Source organism: Hippoglossus hippoglossus, chromosome 19 (genome assembly GCF_009819705.1).
Source record: "Hippoglossus hippoglossus isolate fHipHip1 chromosome 19, fHipHip1.pri, whole genome shotgun sequence".
Lineage (NCBI taxonomy): Eukaryota > Metazoa > Chordata > Actinopteri > Pleuronectiformes > Pleuronectidae > Hippoglossus > Hippoglossus hippoglossus.
The window spans coordinates 16,784,744-16,810,736 of record NC_047169.1 but is presented as its reverse complement, the minus strand read 5'-3'; the positions used below and the strand labels follow the sequence as shown (position 1 = coordinate 16,810,736).

The window sequence follows — 25,993 nt, the reverse complement described above, 5'->3', positions numbered from 1 at the left end:
CTTACTATAGTGACGTGCTTGAAACTCTCTCTCTCCATCTCAGTGTCCTCACCAGATGAATTCCTTCACTGTCCCCAGCTCACCGCTAATCAAATCGCACTGTGTGCGCTGCTTCCCAGGGCATTCTCTTGCCCACCTCTTGGTGGAGCTGAGTCCAGATCAGAATCTAGTCGGAAACACTGAGACTGGAGATTATTTCAGTTCCTGCATATTCACTTCAGTTAAACAACATCCATACACTCTTCAATCCAGCACAAATATCCCTACTTTCATTTTCCTTTTTCTTTGTCCTCTCTACTTCATTCTTATTCTTTTTATTTCTCTCTTTTCACACGCAGTTTAGTTTTGAATTACCAAAGATAATTCAAACTCAAACTTCCCATGCTCGGAAAAGACACAGTCATCCTCTCTATTTTTAAACCTATTTTCTCAAATAGGTTGTCTCAGCAATTGTGAACCCGACTCTTATTTTATAAATTTAAACTCTGGTTTGTTCAGCAGAATACGAAATTTGGAAAATAAAGTTCTGCTTATATGGGAAAAGAACTTAAAAGTCTCTTAATTTAATTTTTTAACCAAATCATTTCTATCTCTTAAAAATTTATTTTAAGATTTGTTATGAGGTTGTTTATTTTTCCTTTTACTATTAGCTTTTAAAACGCAATTATACCCCAAATATATTTAAACATATACTCACCTTTTTCTCTCCAGTTCGAGGATTCTCAGATTCCTCTCTTTTTCTTTTCTCCTCTGCTTTCTCAGCTGAAATCCTCAGCTTAAATACTCAGTTTAGTTTCATCAAATTCTACATGTTTCTTCTTTCACAGTCACACATATCCATCAACAAAATTTGTTAAGTTTTTAGTTTATTAGTGTTTTAGTGTTAGTAACCTTAAACCTTCAACCAACACCAAAATGCTTTAAACCTTCAACCAACCTTCAAAAAATGCTTTTGTAAGGAACAATAAAAACCATCTCCGATATAATGTTGTCTATTGTAATTACCTCTTGTAATTCCTGATCACTTGGCAAATTTCTCCATTATTGTTCCTACGTTTTTGATTCCTTAATACATTTTAAATACTCTGCCTGATATAATGCCTTAGAGAAATCTCATATTCACACTTCTCTTTAGCACCTCGCATGCAGGTACAAAATGTACTGGAATTATCAGATTTTCAACAGATTGCTGTACTGAGACGATCCGGACCTGGCCTTGGTCCTTCCGTCCCAGCTACACCTCTATTGCAAAATAATAATAATAACTACTAGTCATGAGCCCGACATCAGAGCCCAATCTTATTTATAATATTTTTTTTATTTGAGTTTTGTTTTAAGATTATCTTCTTTTATTATTAGCTTTAACAAACCCAATTCTATCTCTTACGTAGTTACTTTTTCCTAATAGGAGGTTTTTAGAAAACTCCTCTCTTTCCCCTCTTTTTTTTTTTTTTTTTTTTTTTTTTTTTTTTTTTTTTTTAAAAAAAGTTTTTATTTCTCTTGCTTAATACATTTTTAAATACCCCGCCTGCATCATAATACTTTCAGAGAAATATCATTCAAACCCTCTAGACACACTTCTCTTTAGTCCTACGCATGCAGGTCTTTAAACACTTGAAAATACCATTACTTATTACAACAGTTATAATTATCATGAGCCCGACGTCTGAGCCCAATCTTAAAAGTGTGTTTAAATTAATAAACACTCCAATATTTACACTTATATCCTACAATGTATACCTTTTTGACCTTTTCCTAAAGATCGAAACATGAAGCTTCCTGGATCCTACACCGATTTCCAAAACCTTGCCATGCAGACACGTCTGTCCCTCAATACAATGAATGAGTGAATCTCTTTCCCTTGGCCCTTTTCCTAAGGATCCTAACAAAATTTCGCTTACCAGAAAGACACTGCTGCCTGCCGTACTTGGTTCGCCAGATCACTTCAGTGAGAGTACTCCCGGTTCTCCAGCATCAAGCCCCCCACTTCTCCAAACTGTTTAGGGAGGTTGAGGTCAGAGTATTAGACTCTTTGAGCATTTGTCACCTTCAGCAATGAGATCCAGAGCGTCCTCTCACACGAGTGATCCTGCCGACAACGCCAAATTGTCATGGGAATTTTAAAGTCAAGCACAAATCATACAGTTGTCTCTCTGGTAAGTTTAATTTACACCTGCAGGTGGGCTCACCCCACACATCCACCTAGTGTGACGTGTACAGAATGAGCACAGAGCATAGGAGAATCACTTCACTTATACAATCAGAAGCCCCTCCCCGCGAGGAGCCAAAAGGTATTCTTCAGCCTCTTGATGACTGACCAGGTTGGGCAGAGTTCCTGTCTCAGATCTCCGTCTCAGCCCCCTGGTGTGCCTTTCTGGTGTGAGACAATCTGTCTCCGAGATCCCCTATCTAGATCTACAACATCAAAAGACTCAAGTCCTGTATACAATGCAGAGTTCCCCTCACCCATCTCTATCAGACACACTAAGTAACCCCTGCAGTGAAGCATTTGCTAAGACACACATGTGAGGGCCATAAACACTTATAGTCCCCTCTGCAACTCTTGTAAGTCACAGAAACACATTTGTTATCTACTTCTTCTAAATACATATCTGTTCTTCTATTAAACATTACACAAATGCAAATCTGCCATTACAGCAGTGAGTGTGTTTTCACGGGTAGAACGTCGCCCTGTTTGGAACACTGTAAAAGCTCTAGGCCTTTTTCTCAGCAGGCATCTTGACGTGGTAGGAAAAGCTCAGATGTTACTGATAACATCACGTGACGGGCTCTGTTCAGTTCTTGTGTCTCAGGAAGACACGGCAGTGAGCCAGTATACACAACACACCCTGAAACTGAAGCAGCTAAATGGAACTCAGCCGTCGTTCATTTTGCCATTTACACCGGAGCTTTCCTTTTGCATGTAGGTATTACTGGCACAAAGCAGGACAGTGATTTATTGGCATCATATCAGCAGGTACAGTGAGATCTGCAGGGTCCACGGGCAGCGTGGCTAAGGTGTGCCAGCGGGGGGAGGACAGAGGACACTGCGCACAGAGTGGAGGTGGGGCAGGGGAGCAGAAAGGACACAGTGACATTGGGTGCGTTTGAAACCTGGCACCCCCCCCCCGGTCCTCTTCTACAGGTGGAGGCTCCGGCTCTACCCTGCACCGGACAAGCTGCAAGCGAGCAGCAGCAGTAAGTGGGAGAGAGATGACACACACACACATGAAATAGACAGAAAGGACAAAATAACTTATTATTATGAAGTAAATGTTTATTGCTCAATGTAATGGCTTTAATATATATATTATATAATATATAATTGATAAATTATTATTAATAATCAGGAAACCCGCAGGGGGATTTTCTTATCCGGACTAATATGAACAGTGAGTAATGGAATATTGTGAGAATTAAAATAGAAACCAAACTCATACAAACCACAACACCTGACAGGAAACCAGATACAGAGCCAAGCAATCAGCACATCTCCAGATACAAGCCTTATAATAGCATTGCATATATGGAAAATAGATTATATAAATGAACTAGAATGTCACTCAGTAGAGCTCATACCTCCACCAAGGCCTGATAGTCTCCTTAAATTCTGCCAAGCTGCACACTCATAGAAGTCAGGTCCCTAAATGTGCCTAATTTCTTCCCAACAAGATTCATGAATTTTATTCCTGGGAAATCAGTGAAAATGTCAATTACTCCCTATCTCACAATGTTAAGGGGGAAAAACAATCTGCCCCCTGATAGAGTCACTGCACTCTCTCTGCTCAGCACCACATGACAGACAGATAAAGTTAGCAAGTAGCCATTGATAAACATTTAGCAATGGACGTTTCCCTCAGAAGTTGGTGGAGAACAAACTTTTTTCCAGGTGCCTAGAACACAACTTCAATTAGATGCTGATATCAACTGCTGTACAGGCGATTTGCTGATATATATATAAATATATCTCTATATATAGAGATAAATTTAAGGTGAATATATATCGATAATGTGTTTACAGCTGGTTCCTCGATCTGCTCTCAAGTGGCCCAAAAAATCTGTGAATGCAGCTTTTTGAATCAATAAAACTGGAAACACAGCACTCATGATCCATTCAATTAGATATTTGTTTATTTTAGGAAATATATCAGAATAATATGACAGCGATTCACTGGAACTAGTGTCAGTTGCACTTTTAATAACTGTGGTTTTACTACGATTTTCACCAGCTTCCTGTGTGTGTGTGTCTGTGTCTGCAGTGAACCTGTGACAATGGCTGTGCGCCATTTGAGCCACTCTGCGGTCGAGATGCTGAGTTGGACACAAAGCCGGCTTTATCTCTGCTCTCACTGTTGTATCAGTAGAGCCTGTCTGGATGCATTGCTACGGACTTAGCAGTAACACACACACACACACACTGACTGGTTAGAACACACACATAAATATATATATACATTTTCAAGAGCTTATTCCAATAAACACTACTTGCTTGACCCTAACCTCTAAGCCTTATCCACAGACCCACAAATCCTCTTTTTTGTCGAATTGGAGGCTTGACTTTTACCCCCAAATGTACCCAATGAACTGGTCACACACACACACACACACACACACACACACACACACACACACACACACACAAACAGAACCAATAGGTAAGAAATACAATAACTAAGACTGGAAGCAGAGGGAAGGTGGACATGCTGTGTCCCATGTCATGAGGTGCTGATGAAAAGTCATTGATGCTTCATGATGTGTTGTCACTGTGTTTGTGTGTCGACACCATGAATATGACGTCACTGAGTGTGTGTCCATCATAGGCTACATTCGAGGACACATTCCTAACTAACCAGTTAAATGGGGATGAGCTGTCAAGGTTAGATTTAGGTCATTGTAAGTCTACAGGAAATTAATGCAAGTCTATTTAATGTTCCCAAAAAGAGTGGTAGGACTTCTTATGCTTTGTTCGGTTTATTGGCGGGTGGCAACAAACGACAAGGTGCATTACCGCTTCATATTCTTCTTCGTATATCTCTTATTACCCTTGCTATATGATAGCTTCTCCCTCTTCTTCGTTCGGCCTAGTGGCGGATGGCAACCTACTGTGTTGGAATGTGAACCTGAATTATCTAGGCCATATTAAATTCTTTTGTCCAATCCAGTCTCCCTTAGATAATGGAGCATACTCCCTATTCCAATGGTAAATACTATTTCCAAGCTCAGTTCTTCCAGTCCATGCGTTGCAATTTCCCTCTTTAACTTTTCCCGTTCTCTAACATACTTATTGCAGTGAAGCATTACATGCTCCACTGACTCCTCTATTAGCCAGTAATCACATAGTCCTGTTGGATGTCTGTTTTTAAGTCCACTGTATTATTGACTCTAGTAGTCCTATCCTCATTCTAGTCAAAATGTTCTCCTCTTTGTTGCTCCTTTTTGCTGTCCTCACTCTTCTCACTTCCTGCTGTACTGAATAAAGGAGTTTCCTTGCGTGAGCTACATCCCAGCTATGCTGCCATTCTTTAATGATGATTATTGTTTTAGCTTCCTATTTACTAAGTGAAATGTCCATGACTTCTTCATGATTTAGTGCTTGCTGAGCCAATAAATCCACCCCGTCATTCCCTTCCAATCTCCACCGTGCAAACTGACAATTGATCCGAGGTTCTCCTGTTGACTGAAACTTTCAAGTCTCCTATACTGAAACCAAAACCTGTTCTCCCTGTAACAGGATCTTTGGATCCATCTGTATACTGGTACAAATGTTTTGTATAATGTTTGCAATCTATCTTCTACCAAAACTGCTATATTACCACAATATTTACATCTCTGCACTGAACCAATAGAAATCAGAAGACACTGAGGGGAACAGCCCGGGTGGTGTAACTGACAACGGTATAGTAGGGATATAACCTTTCTGACCTAATGACATGTCTCTGGCTACTTTTATACTGCTCCAAGCAAAACACTCCCTCTTGGCCCCTTCACTCCCAACATGAAAGAAGTACCTTTGTTGTTGGATGTCTATATTCAGAATACCCCTGAAGATACAAAGGCATTTCCAACATGAAAAGCAGACACAGGAGTAGATTTTTCCTGAAAACCAATGAAAAATGTGTATGTGTTGCCTTTGATGTCATAAGCTAAAATGTTGCCTTTGTTGTATTCTTATACAATGTTGATGTTGGTTGCCACTTGCCAATAAACCGAGCAAAGAAGAAGAAGAAGACATTTTGCAGTTCACATTTCTGAAGCGAGATAAAGACCCTTAAAAACTGAAGATGATTCCCAGTATCACAGTAACACTCGGACTGAAAAGTTTAACGGAGTGTTGCCACAGGGCGGCACTCCTAAAACGACCAGATGACATCGCCACATTTCTCTCCAAACATGTGGAGGAAATGCTTGATTCGAGGGATGATGACTCTACAGACCCCAGTGAAGTGGCCTTCTGCTTTGAGGAACAGTGGGGTATGTCGTAGTGTCATTTTGAAGTGTCTAGAACTAAACACTAAGCAGGAAACTGCAAAATTCAAGCTAATAATGGTAACATTATATGATTAAGGAAGCGGGGGGGGCGCACGATCAAGATATGTACTAATTTATAATTTTATAAGTATTTATAATCATTTTTCATTCATTTTATTCATATACAGTAGTCAGCAGTTTGTTCATGAAGTCACAAATATATATCATATTTTCTTAGTCTGTGTATGTGGTTGTCTTAGTAAAGTGGTTTGAAATGAGATACTAATGATCAAATGAATGTATATATCAATGTGTCGATCATGTCCACAGTTTTAAACATTTATTAATTGATCTTTCAAATGTAACTGATTTATTAATTCAATTTATTTTTCATGTGTGTTTGCAGAGAAAAATCATTTTCACGGGATGAGTAAAAAGACCTTATCAGCCCCAGAGGAAAAGTCTGTATTTGTGCCCGGCTTGTCCCCTCCATGCCCTACGCCCCCTACAATTGTATCTGCCCCGGTCCAACCAGAACCCCCATCACAGGAAGAAGAAGAAACGATACATCAAGTGTCTCAAGTCAGGTCCTCAACTTCCAGGGAAAAGGAGAAAATACGTCTGCCATCTATATGGCGATTACCAGCAAGAAGGCCAAAGAGAATTCCTGAGCGAGGCTCCAGGGGTCCATTTCACTGCTCTTGCCCCGAATGTCCTTATCATAAAAAATGCAAAGACGTTCTAAAAGCAGAGGAGCCGGTTCGCATAAGACCCATAAAAAGAGTAGTGAACAAAGCAGGACTTAGTTTTCGAGTCAAGCTGCCCAAGTAAAATCCGACCAGGATCTCAGAAACAGGAGACTGTTGAAGAAACTATAAAAGAGAGCAAGTAGCTTCACAGTGGATTTGGTGCCAGTGGACATACAGCCAGTGTTTCTTATGTCTATTCAGCAAACAGTAGTGTGGATGAACCTTTCCGGGACCTTTGCTCTCAGGATGCAGGTACCAGACATGTAATGACCTACAGTGATAGGGGTAAACGTTCCAGAATGTTTTTCAACAACCAGAATTATATTATTTTAATTCTTCTTATTTGGTGATCCTTTTCAAATTTGAAACATAACCTAATGAACAGATGTGCTGTATGACTGTGTGTGTGTGTGTGTGTTTTCTTTATGGTTTTTGTCTGTATGTTCCACTTCCCCTCAATAAAATATTTTAGATTTTCAAAAGTATTGCATTTGATTGAATTTCTGCTGTTTCAGTTTCACTCTTGAATCTTACATGTGGACCAAGTATGGAAAACTCAAACGTATCCATGGCTCTAGCATACTTTCAACAGATTGCAGTGGCCATTGCTGTTTCCAATGGAAACAAGGTGGACATCAGTGGAAGTAGCAAAAACACAGAAGGTGAATATAGATAATGAACAGCTATTTGCCTTTATCATCCCATCTGGGTTGATTCAGTTTTTTTTTGTCCTTAAGGATTTTCTCTCTTCTCTGACTTCATTATGATGTCACCTCTGTTGAGTTCATGATGGAGCATTTCTCACTGTTTTTTCAGCCCTTTATTGGCTGTTTTCTCAGACATCAGTTGCAAATCACGATCACAATCACAGTGGAATCATGTGATGCATTTAAGGTAAAATGTCATTGATCAAAGGACACTACCGCTAACGTAAAGTATACCCCAAGTATTTCGACTTGTTTCCTTAAGCCTTCCAGATCTTCACTATACTTTCTGTTCATTTTGGGTATTTTTTAGATATTTTAGAGACTGAATCACTTTATTTTTGTTACATTTACATTATTATTATGTGACAAGAGAGAAAACTGGCACTATTCCTGCCAAATTGCAGGAATAATTCAACATTCACAATAAATAACAGGAAAACCACATTGCCAAAAACACAGTGGTAAAGGTGTAAGCTCATTTCAGCGTACTAGAAATCCCAAAACCCCAAAACTCAATAGATCTGCAGCCCCTGGCTAAATAATAACATCCAAACTTTCAAACAAAAACACTCCTGACAAACCTGACATCAGTCCATTGTGTTGAAGTTGGGTCTTCTAACCAGTGTGTGTGTGTGTGTGGATTGGGCCTTTCAACAACATTATTCATCCAAGTGTTTCTGTTACTCTCCTTTTTCACTTCCATCTATCCGTTCTTTTCAATATCACCCTCCTTCTCCGTCTTTGTGTGTGTGACAGACGCTCCGTGCACATGATCTCTCTCTCCTCCTCCTCTCTCTCATTCTGTCTCGCTCACTCCTGCACAGACTGGAATGTGGAGAAAGAGATTTTAAAGCGACACAGAGGAGGAACGAGCCATAAAGCACGTTTACAGGTGAATTAGCAGGTTGTTACACTGCAGGGCATCACAGCCACAGACATGGGAACAGCGACTGCAGCTGTTAACCCTTTGTGCCGTAGCTGTGCTGCGTGGCAGCAGCCTTCACTGCCATTCTGTGTTCATGCCTCACAGTTGATCACCACCAACTGACACAACGTAACATTTCCACACTCCTCCCTTGAATTTTCATCCCCCAGTACGAGCTCGGCGCTGTCTGCTCCACATCAAACATCATTTTGTGTTACAGTCCTGCTCTGCAGCTCGGCGCTGTTGTCTCGACAGTGAGGCAGCTCTGTGGTGACAGCAGGGGTTCGATTAGATCAGATGAAATATTAATGATCCCTGCGGGGAGTCGGGCCTTTGCAGTGAGCAGAGTACATCAAAGAAAAATAAGAACATGCGAAAATTAGGTGTATAGACACATGCAGCACTTACATGTACAAACAGACTGTATGATGCACAATAATTGAGTTAGCAGCAGAAGAATGAGTTCTAAAATAGGCATTTTTAAAAGTAACCTTTACTAAAGAAGACCAATAATTAAGACATATGACTGAAATAAACTAATATATCTATATATTTTTTTATTAATTTACATTTTCTCCCTTTATTTCTCTGCAAGTAGTATTATAGTTGCAAAAATCCCATTATTGTGTGACTGAGGCAGCTATCTTACAGTTTTCTGTATCTGATTGTGTCTATTTTTAGGTTCACAGCACAGTCAATTTAATTTCTCATTTCATGCATCTTAACCACTAGGCCAGGACAAAGCTTGTTTGAGCTCTTGTGTCTTTACATACATACGTACTAAAATTAGGTTATGACCTACACTGCAGCCAGCCACCAGGGGGCGACACTTTGGCTTCACTTTTGGGCTGTCACGTCGTCCATCTTGTATGCCATCTTTGTATTTTGGTTTTTATATCTCCGGGGGAGGAGTCTTCTCTTTACGTTCACCACACGTCTGAAAATGAACATGTCGGGCCACTGACACATGTTAAAACGCTGAATCTGTCCTGAGAGCTCAGTGTCTGCAGGTGAAGTGGCTGCAGATGTGCTGACTAGTCACTCCACCTGAGAGAAATGAACGTGCACCCAGAGGAGAGGCCCGATGTGGTAACACACGAGGCCACGCGTGTGATTTGTCACTGTGATTCATCGTTGTTGTTCCCAGGCACAAATAACAATGAGATGGCGTGTTGCTTTAATATCTGTGTTTTACTGCTGATCAGGTCCACTCGAAGATTTAAAGGGAGGCTCTATTACATAACCGTCTAGTTGCAACAGCTGATTTACAGCAGCAATGTGTGTGTGTGTGTGTGTGTGTGTGAACATAACTCTTGTGCAGTCTGCGTCAGTGGAGAATTGTGATGTAGTGTCTCTGATGCAGAACCGGATCTGTCCTCGCTCGCCTGTTGCTGCAGCTGCAGACATCGTTTTTTATATTAGCGCTGCATGCTGGCAGCACGCCTGGCAGCCCCTCTCCTGTCCCGCTTTCCCCGTCTACCCCTCCCTCTTTCCACCTCTTTTTATGTGTCTTACTCGTCCTCTCACAAAAACACACGTCCCTGTTCTTTCCTCAGATCTGCCTGAGTGGTGCAATGATCTCCTCTGTCTGGCCAAAGGAAATCGGGGGCTGGGGATTCTATGTTTTGACATCATTTCAGGCAGTGTGTTCGAAACCATGACAGAAACTAACTGCTGTGTGTGTGTGTGTGTGTGTGTGGGTGTGTGTGTTTGCATTTGCATTCAAATTCCCCTCCTGTTACTCAGTGTGAGTCCAGCTGCAAACTGCTGCACAGGAAGTGGTATAACAATGGTCTAGTTCAGACAAGAGAACATGAACATGAACATCCACACACACACACACACACACACACACACACACACACACACACACACACACACACACACACACTCAGCCATGTTGTCATACCACACATGTGAAGCTCCTCCATGATTTAATTTATTCCTGCTCGTCTTGTCTGTACCTGATCAAATCTTGAGCCTGAACAAAAACAGTGAACAGTAACACACCACTGCAACACAAATGTTATCGTCCTTTTTGTGAAGTTAATGACAAAGACACTATCTATGAAATATAAACATTTTAAAAAAGCATTTCCTACTAAAAACTGCATGACATCTATAAAACAAGGTAATAATAAAAACCAAAGAGTAGGCAGATGCTTTATTAGAAATATGTTTAAATTGTGAATTAAAAGGCATCCCTGACTGACATGGGTTCCAGATTGGTCCTCATAAGTGTAAGATATACATGAATACACACACACACACACAAACTAACACACACTAAGCCGGGTATGACGCAATCCCCTGAGCAGCTCCATGTCATCATCAGTGAGACCCAGAGCGACATGCTGCCACATGGACACTGGACAGCAGAGTGTGTTCATATCTACTGTGTCTACACTGTACAGCAGCAGCAAACAGACCTTTATCACAGCACTGTGATATTCACTGTATATACTATAAACTGTGTAAGTCTTGTTTACAAGCTTATTACTGTAGCTGCTGGAAAACATGCGAGCTCACACATTGTATAATGAGATGGACATTGCTCCGTCCGAAAAGTGAAGCCAAAGTGCAAATGTGCAAGATGGCAGAATTCATGTCCTGGATATTTGGTTACATTTCTGGATAGTGAGAGGAACTGGAGAGGTGTTGCCTGTCTTTATATAGTCTATGTGTATAATATAAAACATAGAAGGAAATTAAAGTGATTAAAAATAGAGACTTAATAGTCCAAAATCCAGAGACTTTAGATGTAGTTATATTTTAATTTGGAGCAACTTGAACCTGCAGCACAGTTGATGTTTTGAACATTTGGATACACAGCATCATTAGCATGGTGTAACATTCACTCACTTTTAGCTCTTTTTTGGGCTCCACCAACTCCCGGGGGAAAAGTTTGCTCTTAACCAGTTGCTAAGATTTTCTGCTGTTTACTTTTAGGAAGCGTGCACACATCAGAAATGAATATGCTCTGTATTTAGCTTGTTCTCTGAGGGGGTTTTGTATTACAGGTAGTATTTAAATCCATTGTTAATATAAAAATATTGATTTACAGCTTTGAATAATACAGTTAATTATTTTAAATCTATTTTCCACCTCTGTGAGACACTAACATCTATTAGAAATATACAAAACTGTAGCAGGTTAATTGGTTTTTCATCTCATTGATTGTCTGACTGCTCAGTTCGTGTTTTGAATTGTGGGAACTGTTTTGTTTTTTATTAATAATGAAGCTGGTTTACCATCAGTGGCTACATGTATCCTGCTCTGGGTGACTAATACCCTGACAGGTGGTGCACACCCAGAGTTAACTGTTATTTGATCTGCTTTTTACACACACACACACACACACACACACACACACACACACACACACACACACACACACACACACACACACACACACACACACACACACCTGTCAGATAAGCAGCTGAGAAAGTAGAAAAGGTTTATGAGTATGTGTGTGTGTGTGTGTGTGTGTGTTTGTGTGCATAGTGGATAGAGTGTGTAAGAATGAGTTTAAAAACTGGAAGAATAGAGAGGAATAGAGAAATAAATTATTAAAAATGAATATTTCATGGATGGATGGATGGATAGACGGATAGATGGATGCAGGGATGGAAGGATGGATGGATCGAGTGATGTCTGCCTCTGCAGGACGGGTGACGTCAGCCTTGTAAACTGAGGACATAATCCTCTGAGCACCAGATCGCTCCGTCCACGTACCACCTTGACATCTAGTGGTCGGTCGTTAGAACAACACTCTGTAAGTGTGATATTTATTTTCCTTCTTTGGCTCTTAAAACACTGTGAAATATAAAAATGTATAATCCCAGTTTCTCTTCTGCTCCTCAGTGTGACTTCTGTGTGTCCTCTGAGCCGGTTGACCCACAAAACCTCCACTGTGCCATGTAAACACACCGGTAGATGATGACACCTCATCACACTGTATAACGCAGCATAAAAAGATACATGGGAAATTAAAATGAGGTCAAAGATAAGGCTTATGAAATACATTCCTTATCTGTGTGCACATGAAATGACAGTCTGTACACGGGTCAGCCGACTGTACACGTGAGGAGGGATTCTGTGAGTGTGTGTGTGTGTGTGTGTGTGTGTGTGTGTGTGTGTGTGTGTATGTGTGTGTGTGTGTGTGTGGAATATGGGTCAGACATCATCTGCTCTGCTGATGTTCTAAACTGGCTCCAGGCCTTATTGATGCTACGATGGCTGGCTACTGTCATACGGGGCCAACTGCCACATTTCACAGCTGAACGAGCCGGAACGCTGTGTGCTAACAACTCCACAAGGTTTCTCTTCTTTTAGAACAACACAGGATAAGATGACGTCTGTTCAGACTGTGACCTTTGAACCAATAATCAGCACAAACTCTGTCCAAATCCTTTTCAGGGGTTTCTGGAGACTAAAATAAAAAAGTCGCTCGTCACCGCTCAGTGACGTCGTCAGCAGAGTGACACGTGTTCGCAGATTTATATTAACTTATATTAAGTACCACAACAGATGAATTCGGTCCTTTTCAATCTTCAACAAGAGGTTTGTTTATGTTTAACAAGAAGATGAACGCAAACAAGTGCATGAAATTGTCATTATTTCACACACACACAGGTTTGCGCAGATGTCCTTATTTGGAGTTTGACTTCTATTCATTGCCATTCATTCTTTAACCTAAACCTTATCTCAAACTTTAACCATGACCAATTCATGACCAACCCTAACTTCAACCTACCCACAATTCACATCTTAGCCCTAACCTCAACCAGGACCTCAGAAATGACGTTTTGTGTCATTAGGACCAATCTTTGGTCCCCATGAGGTTCACTGGTCCTGATGAGGTCACTGTTTATGCTGGAAAATGCCCTGGAGACAAAGACGAGTACACACACACACACACCGTCGGTATCGAGTTCCTGCTCATACACGTACAATGGTAAGTCAGTCTCAGCTGTCAATCATGAGATTTCCATTTGTTTTTATGCAAAAAATAAACAAACTTACAGGAAAACATCAGTGTTGTAAGAACTAACTCAAATGACAGAAAACATCTTTGTGGAAAAACGATTGAATGTTCATGAACTTTACTGCAGCCGGCCACCAAGGGGCCATCCGAATGACTTGGCGTCACTTTTGCTGAGCTCGTGGGGAGCCGTCACATCGTCCATCTTTATATTTAGATATACAAAAAGCTGAGTAAATATTGGCCTAAGTCAGGTGGAGTTCAATTTTAGAAACTAACCTGCTTTTCATCTAAACTGTGTGCAAACAACAATCATCACATTGTAATCACACTGTAATTGTGGGCAAACAATTGTAATCACACTGTAATTGTGGGCGGCTGTGGCTGAGGGGTAGAGTGGTCGTCCTCCAACCTGAAGGTCAGCAGTTCGATCCCCAGTCTTCCCCCATCTGCATGCCGAAGTGTCCTTGGGCAAGATGCTGAACTGAATTGCCCCTCATAGAACAACAAAGTGCTGCTAATAGATGCACTGTATGAATGTGTGTGTGAATGGGTGAATGTAAAACTGTACTGTAAAGAGCTTTGAGTGGTCATCAAGACTAGAAAAGCACTATAGCCATTTAATCTGACTGTTTCTTGTTCCTTGTTGACGCAGGTTCCTGACAGCTGCTTTTAATAATCTGTAAGGCCCCAGGTCCTCCTGTACTGTCCATTGTTCAGTCACATTTGCATGTTTTATAATTTTGCTGACGCTTATATGTGCTCACTGTTTACATAATTCAAAAACCAATTTTATATATATCCAATCTGTGGCAGATGCTGTCAGTAGCAGCAGCTCCGACCTTCTGTGAAAACGTTCACATGAGTCTTTCTCACAATGCTTCAGATTGGTTGTTTTTTTGTTTGAATTCAAGACTGATTTTCTACGAGTCTTGAACTTTTTCCAGCAGGACACGCCTGGATTCAGATTCTAGTTCTGAGCTTTCAGCATTTGTTGAAACAAACATTCAGTCGACTCCTTGACTAATGATGGAGAATCCAGAGCAGGATGGAGAGCCCCTTCCCTCTTTCATCCAGACGATCAGCGAGATGCTGAACGCAGGCGTCGAACCAGAGCCACATCAGGAACCGGAGCCTGAATCCAACCAGGAGACCTCGGAGTCACTGAGCGGGCCCCTGCAGCTGGAGCACATGGAGTCCCGAAGGCGGCAGCTTCGCAACAGACAGGTGATCCTGCAGAAGATACAGCAACTGAGGAAGACGCCAGGAGACGACAGTGACAGGAGCACAAATGAAGGTGATTCAGCTTCTTAATGTGATCATTATAAAATAATAATACTTCAGTCCAATAAGCTTGTGACCTGTTGTCATGGGATATATTTTGCTTTCACAAAAAAACATTTGAATAATTATTAGAGTCATGAGGATTTCAAATTTTGTAGAATCCCATAAAATGATTTTGTGCGGCACAATTGTTTTTGTTCTTCCCCGTCCTGTTGATAATTGGTGATTCACAGCTGATCACTGCAGCAAGTTGTTTCTTTTTTCCCAAGACAAGCTAGTTTTTCTTTCCATCTTAATTTAATCCTTTTATGATAATTAAAATAAAATTAATTAAAGATAAATAAATATGAGAAAGTACTAAACATTATATTTCTACTTCCTCTTCTTCCTATTATTGTTATTATTATTTAATACAAGCATTTGATAGCTTACACAATACAATACTACTTGTGCCAGTGACGCACAAAAACTAAAAACTGAAAAATATAAAAACTGGGCCGAAAGTATATTGTAATAAAAAAGAAAAAGAAAATGAACCGCACCCCTTCACTTTTTCAAATAATCAAATGTTTAGATTGACAGAAAACTGTCATTATACATTAGATATACATGTGTCAGGTAGTTTTAAATAATACTTTTTATTAAAGTAGTAGTTTCCATTTCTTACAGTTTGCAGTAATTATTTATAATGGTAAAAGCTAAATTTAAAGCTAAATTCAGATTAGCTCCTGATTGAGCTTTAGATAAAGATATTTTGACCTCATGGGATAATTGTATGAATGTTAACCTGAGGAGGGTTTTTAGTCATGACTGACGCAAACGTCTCCACCTCAGTGACGAGTGAGGACAGTGATGAAGTGTGTGAGCTGGAGAACATTCAGAAGGAGCTGCAGGAGCTGCTGCTGAATAAGCTGCAGCTGGAGACACAGATGGAGAACGTCACCCACACAGCAAACAGAGGTACAATTATAAACAAATAAATGTATAAATAAATACAGTTTTCTCACAGGAATTTCTTTGAAGGACGAAAAATAACATAAATAAATAATAATTTCTCTCAGGGCATTTAATGAAGGACAATAAATACAGTTTACTTATTTGTTAAAATATTCCTCTCTTCCACCAAGATTTTTGTAAATCTGTTCAGTTGTTTTTGTGAAATTCTGTTTTCATGTTTACATTGCCGTCCGATGGCTTTTATTAGGATTACAAAAACTACTGAACCGATTTTATCAAAACTTGGTGGAAAGATGGGATAAGAACCCATAAACTTTTGTCGTGGATCCAGGAATGTATTTGTACTTTCTTTAACATTGCGAGACAGAGCGTCTAGATGGAGGTTTGCCTGCTTTCCTCTATTTCTTACTGCATCTATACTTTCACTGTTTTAAATCAGGTCGAGAGGATAAATTGTCCATTATTTATAAAACTGAGCCGCCGTGTGGAGGGGTCTACACGCTTCCACCTCTTCCGCCGACACAGGAGAACACCATAGAGGAGATGAGTGAAGAAACTACTCCCGCAGAAGAAACACCAATAGGTACGTTAAATATACAAATAAATAAATAAACTCAGCTTTACAGCAGGCTTTTTATCATGTACAAAAATGATACAAATAAAATTAGATTAATTAATAAACATACGATTATTTCACAGGACTTTTTTTAATGAAAAACAAAACAAATGACACAATTATAAACAAATAAATGTATAAATAAACACAGTTTTCTCACAGGAATTTCTTTGAAGGACAAAAAATAACATAAACTAGGGCTACATTGTAGCACTAACGGGCCCGAGCACACGCATTTTGAAGCCTGTTGCGGTTAGTGGAGAGAGCGATCAATGACCAAGCGCACGTCTCCGTGTTGCATGCGTTTTGCACACTGCGGCAAGGACAAACGCTTCACTTCCTGCGTCCGTCACGCGATGTCGATCCTTGCCTGCTAATTGCTCGTTACGGTCCACGCTATCAATTGCACATCACACTGTGAAAATGTTATGTAAATCGAATGATAGTTGTAAAACAAAGCTTACTTCCTGTTGCCAGACTAATAGATCTGTTCAAGTAGGGGCTCTGATGTAGCGTGAGCAATTTTGTGTCAATTGGGCAATGTTACAACAACATAATTATCACACTGATCAGTAGGTGGCGCTATGACCCTGCACTAATATTAATATATGGAGCGTCCGTCTGTCCGTCCGAAAAAAAAAAATACGGACAGACAGACGGACGGAAACATTTTTTTTTTTTTTAATTAAATTGAAATTAAAAAAATTAAATAAAATCCGTCCAAAAAAAAAAAAACGGACAAACGGATGGATTTTCGTCCGTCTGTCTGTCCGTCCAAAAAAAAAAATACAGACGAATGCATTGAGGTGCGGCGAAGGATGAACCTTCGCCGAACCTCAATGTTCACACGGTTTGAGGAAATGTCACAATTCTGACCATGATCCAATGACTTGACTGAGCTCTTTTGAGCTGTATATTGTAAAGCAGCCAGGAGCAGTTCATCAAAGTAAAAACATGTCACTTCCTGTAGCCAGCAGGTGGCGCTATGATTTTAAGTCAAGATTTCTGTGTAGATGTCACCAGGCCGGGACTCTTGTCTTACATGTCTAGTTTGGAACTCGATTGGAACAAATATGTCAGAGATACAGAACCTCATGTTTTGATGACGTGTAATCAAACTTTGATGTCACACCGTGTGACGAAAAATCGATCTTTGAGTTAGTTTTTATCTCCATCTTGTTTAAATGACACTCATCTCAATATGAAGTTGATCTGATGAAAGCCCTACGATACGTTCGTCAAAGTAAAAATGTGAAAAATGGCCAAAATGGCCACTAAAGTCAAAATGGCGGGCTTCCTGTTTGGTCTAGCATCTATCCAAGAGACTTATTTGTTTGTTATGAGAAGACACATGTCCCTAATGGTTTTTTGTACATGTCCGCAACGCGTGGTGCTGGGGCTGCCCTTTAGGGGGCGCTAGTCAGTTATTTTGCCACGCCCATTCCTTAAAACCATATGAATGTCTGCAGGGGGGGGCTGTTGCTACACAAATGTAGTTTGAGGGAGATAGACCCATGAACACGGAAGTTACAGCAATTTCGTGTGTCACAGCGAGTCGATGAACTTTAACGCCACGCCACTATTATGGCGTTTGACGAAAAGTCACAGTAATCTTATGCCTACATTATCAATGTCTTGAGACCCATTTGACACAGTTTGACATGGCTGCGTTCAGTAGATGAGGAGGAATACTTCCAAGTGTAAGACATGCAAAAAACAAGACATTTCCTGTTGCCACCAGGGGGCGCTGTGTTTTTAAGTCATGATTTCTGTGTAGATGTCATCAGGCCGGGACTTTCGTCTTACATGTCTAGTTTGGACTCGATTCGACCAAATATGTCCGAGATACAGAACCTCGTGTTTTGATGGCGTGTAATCAAACTTTGACGCCACGCCACGGTCACACCGTGTGACGAAAAATCGATCTTTGAGGTAGTTTTCATCTCCATCTTGTTGTGATGACACGCATCTCCATATGAAGTTGATCTGATGAAAGCCCTGGGACAAGTACATCAAAATAAAAATGTGGAAAATGGCCAATATGGCCACTAAAGTCAAAATGGCGGGCTTCCTGTTGCTTTTTTCCCATTGCACCTCTGACCTTTTTTGTTTGTCTGGTCATGATACACCTGGGCTACGATTTTTGTGAAGATCGGTGAAAGCTAACTGAGGGGCTTTTCCTTAGATGGCGCTGTTGAGCCATTTTTTCCACGCCCATTTCAAATTACTCCAGAATACAATTACTTTTTGGGGTTTTGAATTCCCTGCAAACTGTGGTAACAATTTGAGCATGTCTAGGCCCTGAAAAAGCCCCAAAAGGGAAATACAAATCCTTCAAAATACAATAGGGCCTCCCACCGGAGGTGCTCGGGCCCTAATAAATAATTTCTCTCAGGGCATTTAATGAAATGAAATGAAAATATAAAAAATAAATACAGTTTACTTATTTGCTAAAATATTCCTGGACGAGCCCCCTGATCTGGATCTGCATCAGAGCTCAGTGGGCTCCTCTCTGACACAAACCGTATCCTTCCACCAAGATTTTTGTAAATCTGCTCAGTTGTTTTTGTGAAATTCTGTTTTCATGTTTACATTGCCGTCCTATGGCTTTTATTAGGATTACGCAAAAACTACTGAACAGATTTGATCAAAACTTGGTGGAAAGATGGGGTATGGGCTAAGGAAGAACCCATAAACATTTGTCGTGGATCCACGAATGTATTTGTACTTTCTTTAACATTGCGAGACAGAGCGTCTAGATGGAGGTTTGCCTGCTTTCCTCTAGTTCTTACTGCATCTATACTTTCACTGTTTTAAATCAGGTCGACAGGATGAATTGTCCACTATTTATAAAACTGAGCCGCCCTGTGGAGAGATCTACACGCTTCCACCTCCTCAGCTGACAGAGGAGAACACCATAGAGGAGATGAGTGTAGAAACTACTCCTGCAGAAGAAACACCAATAGGCCCCATCGTTCCAGGTGGGTTTTACAGATTTACTCAAAGTACACATGTAACCTATGTATGTATATATATCATGTATATAAATATCCTGCTTTCTATTAGGACTAATAACAGTAAAATCTCTGTCTCTCTAAGTGGAAAGCCTGCTTTCGATGCAAGCCTTCACCCGCTGTCCATCCTGTGGCGAGGCCATCTTTACAGAAATCCACAGCGTAGTGGGCGAGACAATATGGATGCTCTGTTGTGTGTGTTCCATGCTTGGGTAGCCACCTTTTTTTTTTAACCTTGTTAGACTTCTGCATTAAAACTATAGTCTTAAAGTTACTGCTGAAGAGTTGAAGTTTTCGCAGAGATTAAGGTCAGTAGATACAAAGATGGACGACATGGCTGCTCCCCAAAAGTGAAGCCAAAGCATCTCAATAGCTCGTCTGGCATAGGTCACAAATCCAGCCTAGTACTCGTCAAATCATTTCTGAAGTTTCTGTCATTGTAGGATCTTATCACACTGATGTTTGTCATATTTCTGATAAGTTTGGTTTTATTTAGTTATTTGATGCTTTAAAAATGTCACTGCCTGCAAATGGGCAAGATGGCGTTTTTTGTATCTGTAGGAGGAAGTGGGCATGCGTCGTCCAGCTTTATAAACAGTCTATGAGTCAGATCCACCTCCGCAGAACGGGATGGTCCGGCTGCACCTGTTATATCGCAATTAGAAATGCTCTGTCTTGTTAGTCTCTTCAAACCGATCACAAGCCATATGTTGAGGGTAAAACCTGAAGAGAGCCAGGTTCAGGCTTCATAGTTGAAGGACAGATATAAGATATCTATATTCACCTCTTACAACCTGAGTAGTTAAAGACACTGCTGTTGCAAAAGTTTCAATTTTTCTCTTCCTGTCAGGTGTGTAGCAGGCTGCTGTCTGATCCCTTTCTTCATGGAGAACTTAAAGGACATCCACCACCGGTGTCCCCGGTGTCAGGCTCACATACACACCTACCAGCATTTGTGACATGGACACCGCGGAGGAACTGCCACAAATATTTTACCAAGTTGCTTTTTTATATGGACAAAGGACTTGATTAAGACTCTGGAGCCGATCAGTGAAATGTGCCTGGAGTCGACTCGGCGCTGCTGCAAACTTCACAAAGGCTCGGAGGAAACATTTCTTTGCTCGACAGCCCTGGTTCTGTGATGTGACTGTGAATATCCACGGAACATGGAATTCAGGATGGAAACAGAACTTAGTGAGTGTGTCGGAGACGAGTGCTGGTGTACGGACACAGCAGCTGTTGGGACTAGGAAAATATATTTATGGGCACAAACCACTTGTATGTAAAGTGGAAGCTGATCTACTGAACAGATGCAAACGCAGGCAAATCACCTGACCAGAAAAAACTGTTCATATGCAGCGAGGAACACAAGACAAAGGCGGTGGCCCTGTCCAGCTCTTTTGGAAAAGGCAACATGCTTTTATAATTATAATGTTAAAGTGTGTTTGAGTATCATGAAAAACGCTCTATTAAAAAAATGTATTATCATTATTTTTATAATTATATACATGTACATCATTTTTTTCTTTTAAAAGGTATAATTATTCTACGATTAACTTCTGCAGAGGCACAGTTCACAGTACACCAAATTATTTTATTGACACATAAAGGCATACAGTACTTATATACACACACATCTCTTTTTTTGAGTATTTACAAAATACAGAGCCCATGGATGTTACACATGTATAAAAATATGCATTGCATCTATATAAATATATACACAATGTGCAAAACATATGGCATTACAAACAAGAGGCATGGCATGGGTGGTGGAGACAGAGAAGGAGACTCGGCTACAATGAAGAATGGAAAGAAGAATCAGCTGATGAGTGGATATTATCCAAAATACATATATTGTAATGACTCCTCTTGTTCAGCTTCGCCACTAGAAGAAATCTACAATGTTCCCATGATGGTAAACGACACAGGGTGAACGAGGACGAGTGGGAGAACTGACACACCTCGAAAATAACTTGATTTAAACGCTTCACCACTCGGGTAAGAAGGGATTTGGAACCAATGTGTGACTGTGTATGCGGTAAAGGCTCCTGCACGAGTAAAAGCAAGGCAGGATTAGACATACAGTACAGTATATCTAAGGAGAGCAGCCATTATTGCTTTTAGCTGTCCCTGTCTGGCCAATCAGCAACAACCACGTCCAACACTGGGAGCCGTCACGTCGTCATGTAGATCTACTGCAGCCAAGAGGTTTGTGTCCGACTGATATGAACCAAAAAAAACCTCTGCAAACCCAAAATATACACATGAAATCTTTGTTTACAGATTTTACACAACCATCCAAACAAGAATACATGGTTTCTACTTTTCAAAATTATAATAAACATAATATGTTCCACTGCCCTAAAGCAGACCCACTGAAGAAGAAAACAACAATGAACTCATCGTCTCTTCTAGGATACAACAACACGTGACTTTGACTGTTTGTGACGAAAGGAAAACAATTAAAATACAACAAAAAGTGTGTGTCTGTGCAGTATTTGGCGTAACTCTGGGTTTTGATGATAAAAAAGTGTGACTGCGGCAGCGAGAGCATCAAACTTTGACGAGACAGTGTCGACATGAAGGGCTCTCTGTCATTCTGCTCAGGTCTCCACATTATTGCTGATGTAAACAGCAAATCAAAAACAAAAACTTTCAAAATAAAATAGCCCAATTGACTTTTTATTCTGCAAGAAAATGACCCTGAAGTGCCGTCATGCCACAACTGGAGAGCACACGCCCTCTAGTGTCCAAGGACGTAATTACACGATAAAGTGGTTCAAATGCGAGCATCACTTCACTGAATGTGACTGATATCAAAAAGAGAGAATTAAAAAGAGCCATCGCATTTCAAAGTGCCATAGAGCAGGACTGTATCAATCCTAAAAACGATATTTAGACTCAGATACTAAATCATTAACTCACCGATTTGGCTTAGTGAGTCAGGATATGATGTAATCCATGGGAGCATTCATGACGGCTTTAAAGGGAGCTCAGCCCTCGAAAAGGTGTGCGTGTGCATTTGTGACTGTATCACACCGGACGGGACAACACGGATAACAACAGTACAACAGTCATCAGAAGCCGTTTGAAGAGTGAACGTTGTAGGAGAAGCCGAATGGATTGTTTGTTTATAGATATTTCATATAACTTGATTGCGATGGCTGTGAAAGTGCTCGAAACGGTGCCCGAGATTAAATGTGGATACGATCATGCACACGGAGACGCACACCGATGTTCATGCAGGAGACGGGAAGACGATTCCACGCACACACACACGCACACACACAGATCAACATGCTCGCTTCACTCACTCGCAAGGTCAGGAAACTTTGTTGACAGGTCACTGTAGCTGATGCATCAACTGTTAGACTACTTTATCATCCGTCCATTCACTATCTACACTGCTTATCTTTAGGTGATCGTGGGGGAAGATGACAATCCCAGCTGACTTTGAGCGGGAGGCGGGGTTACAGGTCGACAGCAGGACTAATATATAGAGACAAACAACTCCTACGTTCACATTGTCTCACCTACAGTTAATGTAGAGTCTAACCCTGCATGACTTTGGACTGTGGGAGAAAAGTAGGTGTTCACTCAGAGAACACCCACAAAGACTCCGCACAGAAAGCAGGGATTCAAACCGGGAACCCTCTTGCTGTGAGGCAACAGTGCTAACTGTGCCACCGTGTCGCCCCACTGTCTGACCAGCAAAATGTTATTTTAACAAAGATCCTCCAGACGATGGTTGGTTTTTGGATAAATGGGACGGTAAAGCAGACTAACTTATCAGCTACAGGCAAACCTAACAGTCACGTTTCATGGCTAGTGATGCAGTAGTTCCCCACCCCGACACACACACACACACTCTCTCTCTCACGTACACACACACAAAGTGCAGGGATACTGTAGGACAGCTAGATATAAAGCTCATCTTCTAAAAGACATCTTTCTTGATATTACTTGCAGTGTTCACATAGTTCACACGTATCACATCTGCTCGTGTTTGTTCCCTTTCTACTGTTTCACGCCAGTTTACTATCAGAGGGGAAAAAAAACAGCTGCCAACTTTGTACGTAAAGTCAGATGTTTTGTTCTTGTCAAAAAGTACATTCAAAATAACTTGGACACCAGCTGCAGTATCTCTATAGTGATTGGCCACATGATCGCTGCATCAATCACAATCATTTTCGAACGCTTTCTGTTCACGATCGTCTTGGATATGCAAAGTTCACATTTCCTTGTTCTGAGGTGAGTGAGATGCGTCGGTAGATCGCTCCACCTCATTAGTGCATAGCTCTCACTTAGAGGGAGGAGCCTCCTCCTCTCGTCGTCCGACTGGAGTCGAGTCTTTTTGTCCTTTAGAGTCATTGGTTGATCAGCTTGACCGGAAGGGGGTCGCGATAGGTCAGAAGAAAACAGTCACATCTGATGTCGCAAATCAGATTTGTCAGAAAACACGTACATCTACAGCATGTGGTAGACCAGTGGACTGGACCAGTGTGAACAGGAGGCTTGACCTCGTCTCAGTTGGGAAATTGAAAAAACTTGGTTCCGTGACATGTCTGAGCACATTGAATTGCAAAGGGAACAGACGGATTTGACAGTGCAGCACAGACTGGTTTAGGCCTGGGTGTGTGTGTGTGTAGCCTGACAGCTGTGTCTGTGATCTACTGCGTCTACACTACAGGGAGTGCGTCTGCTGCGGAGCTGCTGCAGAGATTCTTTGTGAGGTTTTTGGTACGAATATTTCCTCAAATATAAGTGTAGCTTTGTACTTAACAAAATGCCAGGACTCTACGGTATGAAGCCGTGCATCTTCTGGTCCTGCAATAACAACAATAAAAACCTTGTTAGAACTAATGATTAGATTAGATTTCATTTAAAACAGGTAGAGGAAGTGTTGCAAATATTTATGTCTGTGACATATGCGTCAGATAGACACTGAAACTGTGGTGAAAGATAATTTTCACCATCTGTTCTGCTGTGAACCGAGCACAGTACGTGGAGAAAATAGGCGAGACCTGGACTCTCTAGAGGAGCAGCTCGGAGCTCACACTCAGGAGAAGCACCTGAGACACGTGGCTCACACAGGCAGTGTGACATTATAACATGGGCACTGAAATGAAAAGCAAGAAGTTCTGTGATACACACACACACACACACACACACACACAACCAGTGTGGCCGAGTGTTTCTAAATGCAGTGGTCACCAGCTGAGGCTGCACTGACAGAATGTTGTTAGTGTGGTTTTAACAGTATATACAAACAGTCCATGCTACTAGTCTTCATTTGGCTCTGTCTCTTCATTTCTGCTAAATCATGAATAAAAGTCTTATCACGTTAAAATCCTTTTATCACCTTAGTGATGATATTGTTTTCTGGCTGTTCGGCCGTAGTAGGCCTCTCTTTTAAAGCTGTGCAAACTCCTGCTTGTAGTTCAGCTTGATCAGTGCACTGCCTGTACAGTGTGTATAGTGGGAATATAACAGATGTATGGATGAGCTGTTAAAGAGTGAATGTCATGTTTTCTCCTCCTTTTGTTTCCTTATTTAAAATGTTTAAAGTCAGCCTTAACGTGCTGGAAATTTCCTTTGTTCTTCTTCTCTTCATCCGTCCATCTTTCACTCTTGGCTCAGCTGCTCAGCCGCCTCTCCTCCGTCTCCCTTCCTCAGTCCCAGTGCAGCTGCAGGTCATGTGAATCCAGGAAGTCAGTTGGGATCCCCAGTGGTGTGAGTGCCCCCCCAGGGCCCGGGGGCATGGTGAGGTCCAGCCACTCCATATTGTCCAGCGCCGGGTCAGACAGGCCCATGTTGAACGAGGAAGTGGGTGAGGAGGAATCGCAGAAAGACAGGTCTGATGTGTCCATGGGTGAGTAGTGCTGTTCCATCAGCTGGGCCTGAAGCTCCTCTATCAGACCCTGTGTGCGCAGGTCTGATGCCGGCGACGTTCCAGCCAGCGTCCCCTCCAGGAAGGCCTCCAGCTGGTTGTCTGTGGCCAGAGAGGAGAGGCTTGGCAAGGTGGGGTCGACGGTGAGGCTCAGGGTGGGTGGAGGGGCCATATGGATCGGTGGGGGTGGTCTGGAGAGCACTGTGTTCACAGGCAGGGTGGTGATACTGGCTGTGATGGGGTGGCTCTTCCCAAGAGACACTGAGGGGTCCTGCTGGATAAAAGGTGTCATTTCTGGACGGGAAACAAAAAACAGGAAAAAATAATTAAAACATGGATTAGTATTTGTCTTCAAATTATCGGCATCACTCATTTTATTCAGCACCTCATGAT

The 25,993-nt window shown here is 41.3% G+C and overlaps 2 protein-coding genes across 6 annotated transcripts in view; one reads left to right on the top strand and one right to left on the bottom strand.

Moving 5' to 3' along the window:
* Positions 1–8,697: 8,697 nt before the first annotated feature.
* The window catches only part of mrtfba (myocardin related transcription factor Ba), a 36,563-nt gene continuing 19,267 nt past the window's right edge, over positions 8,698–25,993 (bottom strand). For 3 of the 5 annotated variants that reach the window (XM_034571128.1, XM_034571127.1, XM_034571131.1), the window contains 2 exons: positions 23,411–25,894; positions 21,281–23,364 (listed from right to left, as the gene is read on the bottom strand). In XM_034571128.1, coding sequence (XP_034427019.1) covers positions 25,383–25,894 — 512 coding nt within the window. In that variant the 3' untranslated portion in view covers positions 21,281–23,364; positions 23,411–25,382. Of the gene's footprint in view, positions 8,708–12,209; positions 12,277–21,280; positions 23,365–23,410; positions 25,895–25,993 lie in introns of those variants that run through there. The other 2 variants (XM_034571130.1, XM_034571129.1) reach the window with 2 other exon arrangements.
* On the top strand, positions 14,866–20,677 carry LOC117753422. Its single transcript, XM_034571499.1, has 5 exons — positions 14,866–15,133; positions 15,925–16,080; positions 19,516–19,674; positions 19,793–19,919; positions 20,558–20,677. The coding sequence occupies exons 1-5, from the start codon at positions 14,866–14,868 to the stop codon at positions 20,664–20,666; spliced, it is 819 nt and encodes a 272-aa protein (XP_034427390.1). The 3' UTR covers positions 20,667–20,677.

What these genes read in the sequence shown, in the direction of transcription:
- LOC117753422 (XM_034571499.1), top strand. Translation starts at nt 14,866, where the DNA reads ATGGAGAATCCAGAGCAGGATGGAGAGCCCCTTCCCTCTTTCATCCAG. An exon ending in TGACAGGAGCACAAATGAAG is followed by an intron (nt 15,134 to 15,924) that starts GTGATTCAGCTT and finishes GAGGGTTTTTAG; the next exon opens with TCATGACTGACGCAAACGTC. An exon ending in AATAGGCCCCATCGTTCCAG is followed by an intron (nt 19,675 to 19,792) that starts GTGGGTTTTACA and finishes TGTCTCTCTAAG; the next exon opens with TGGAAAGCCTGCTTTCGATG.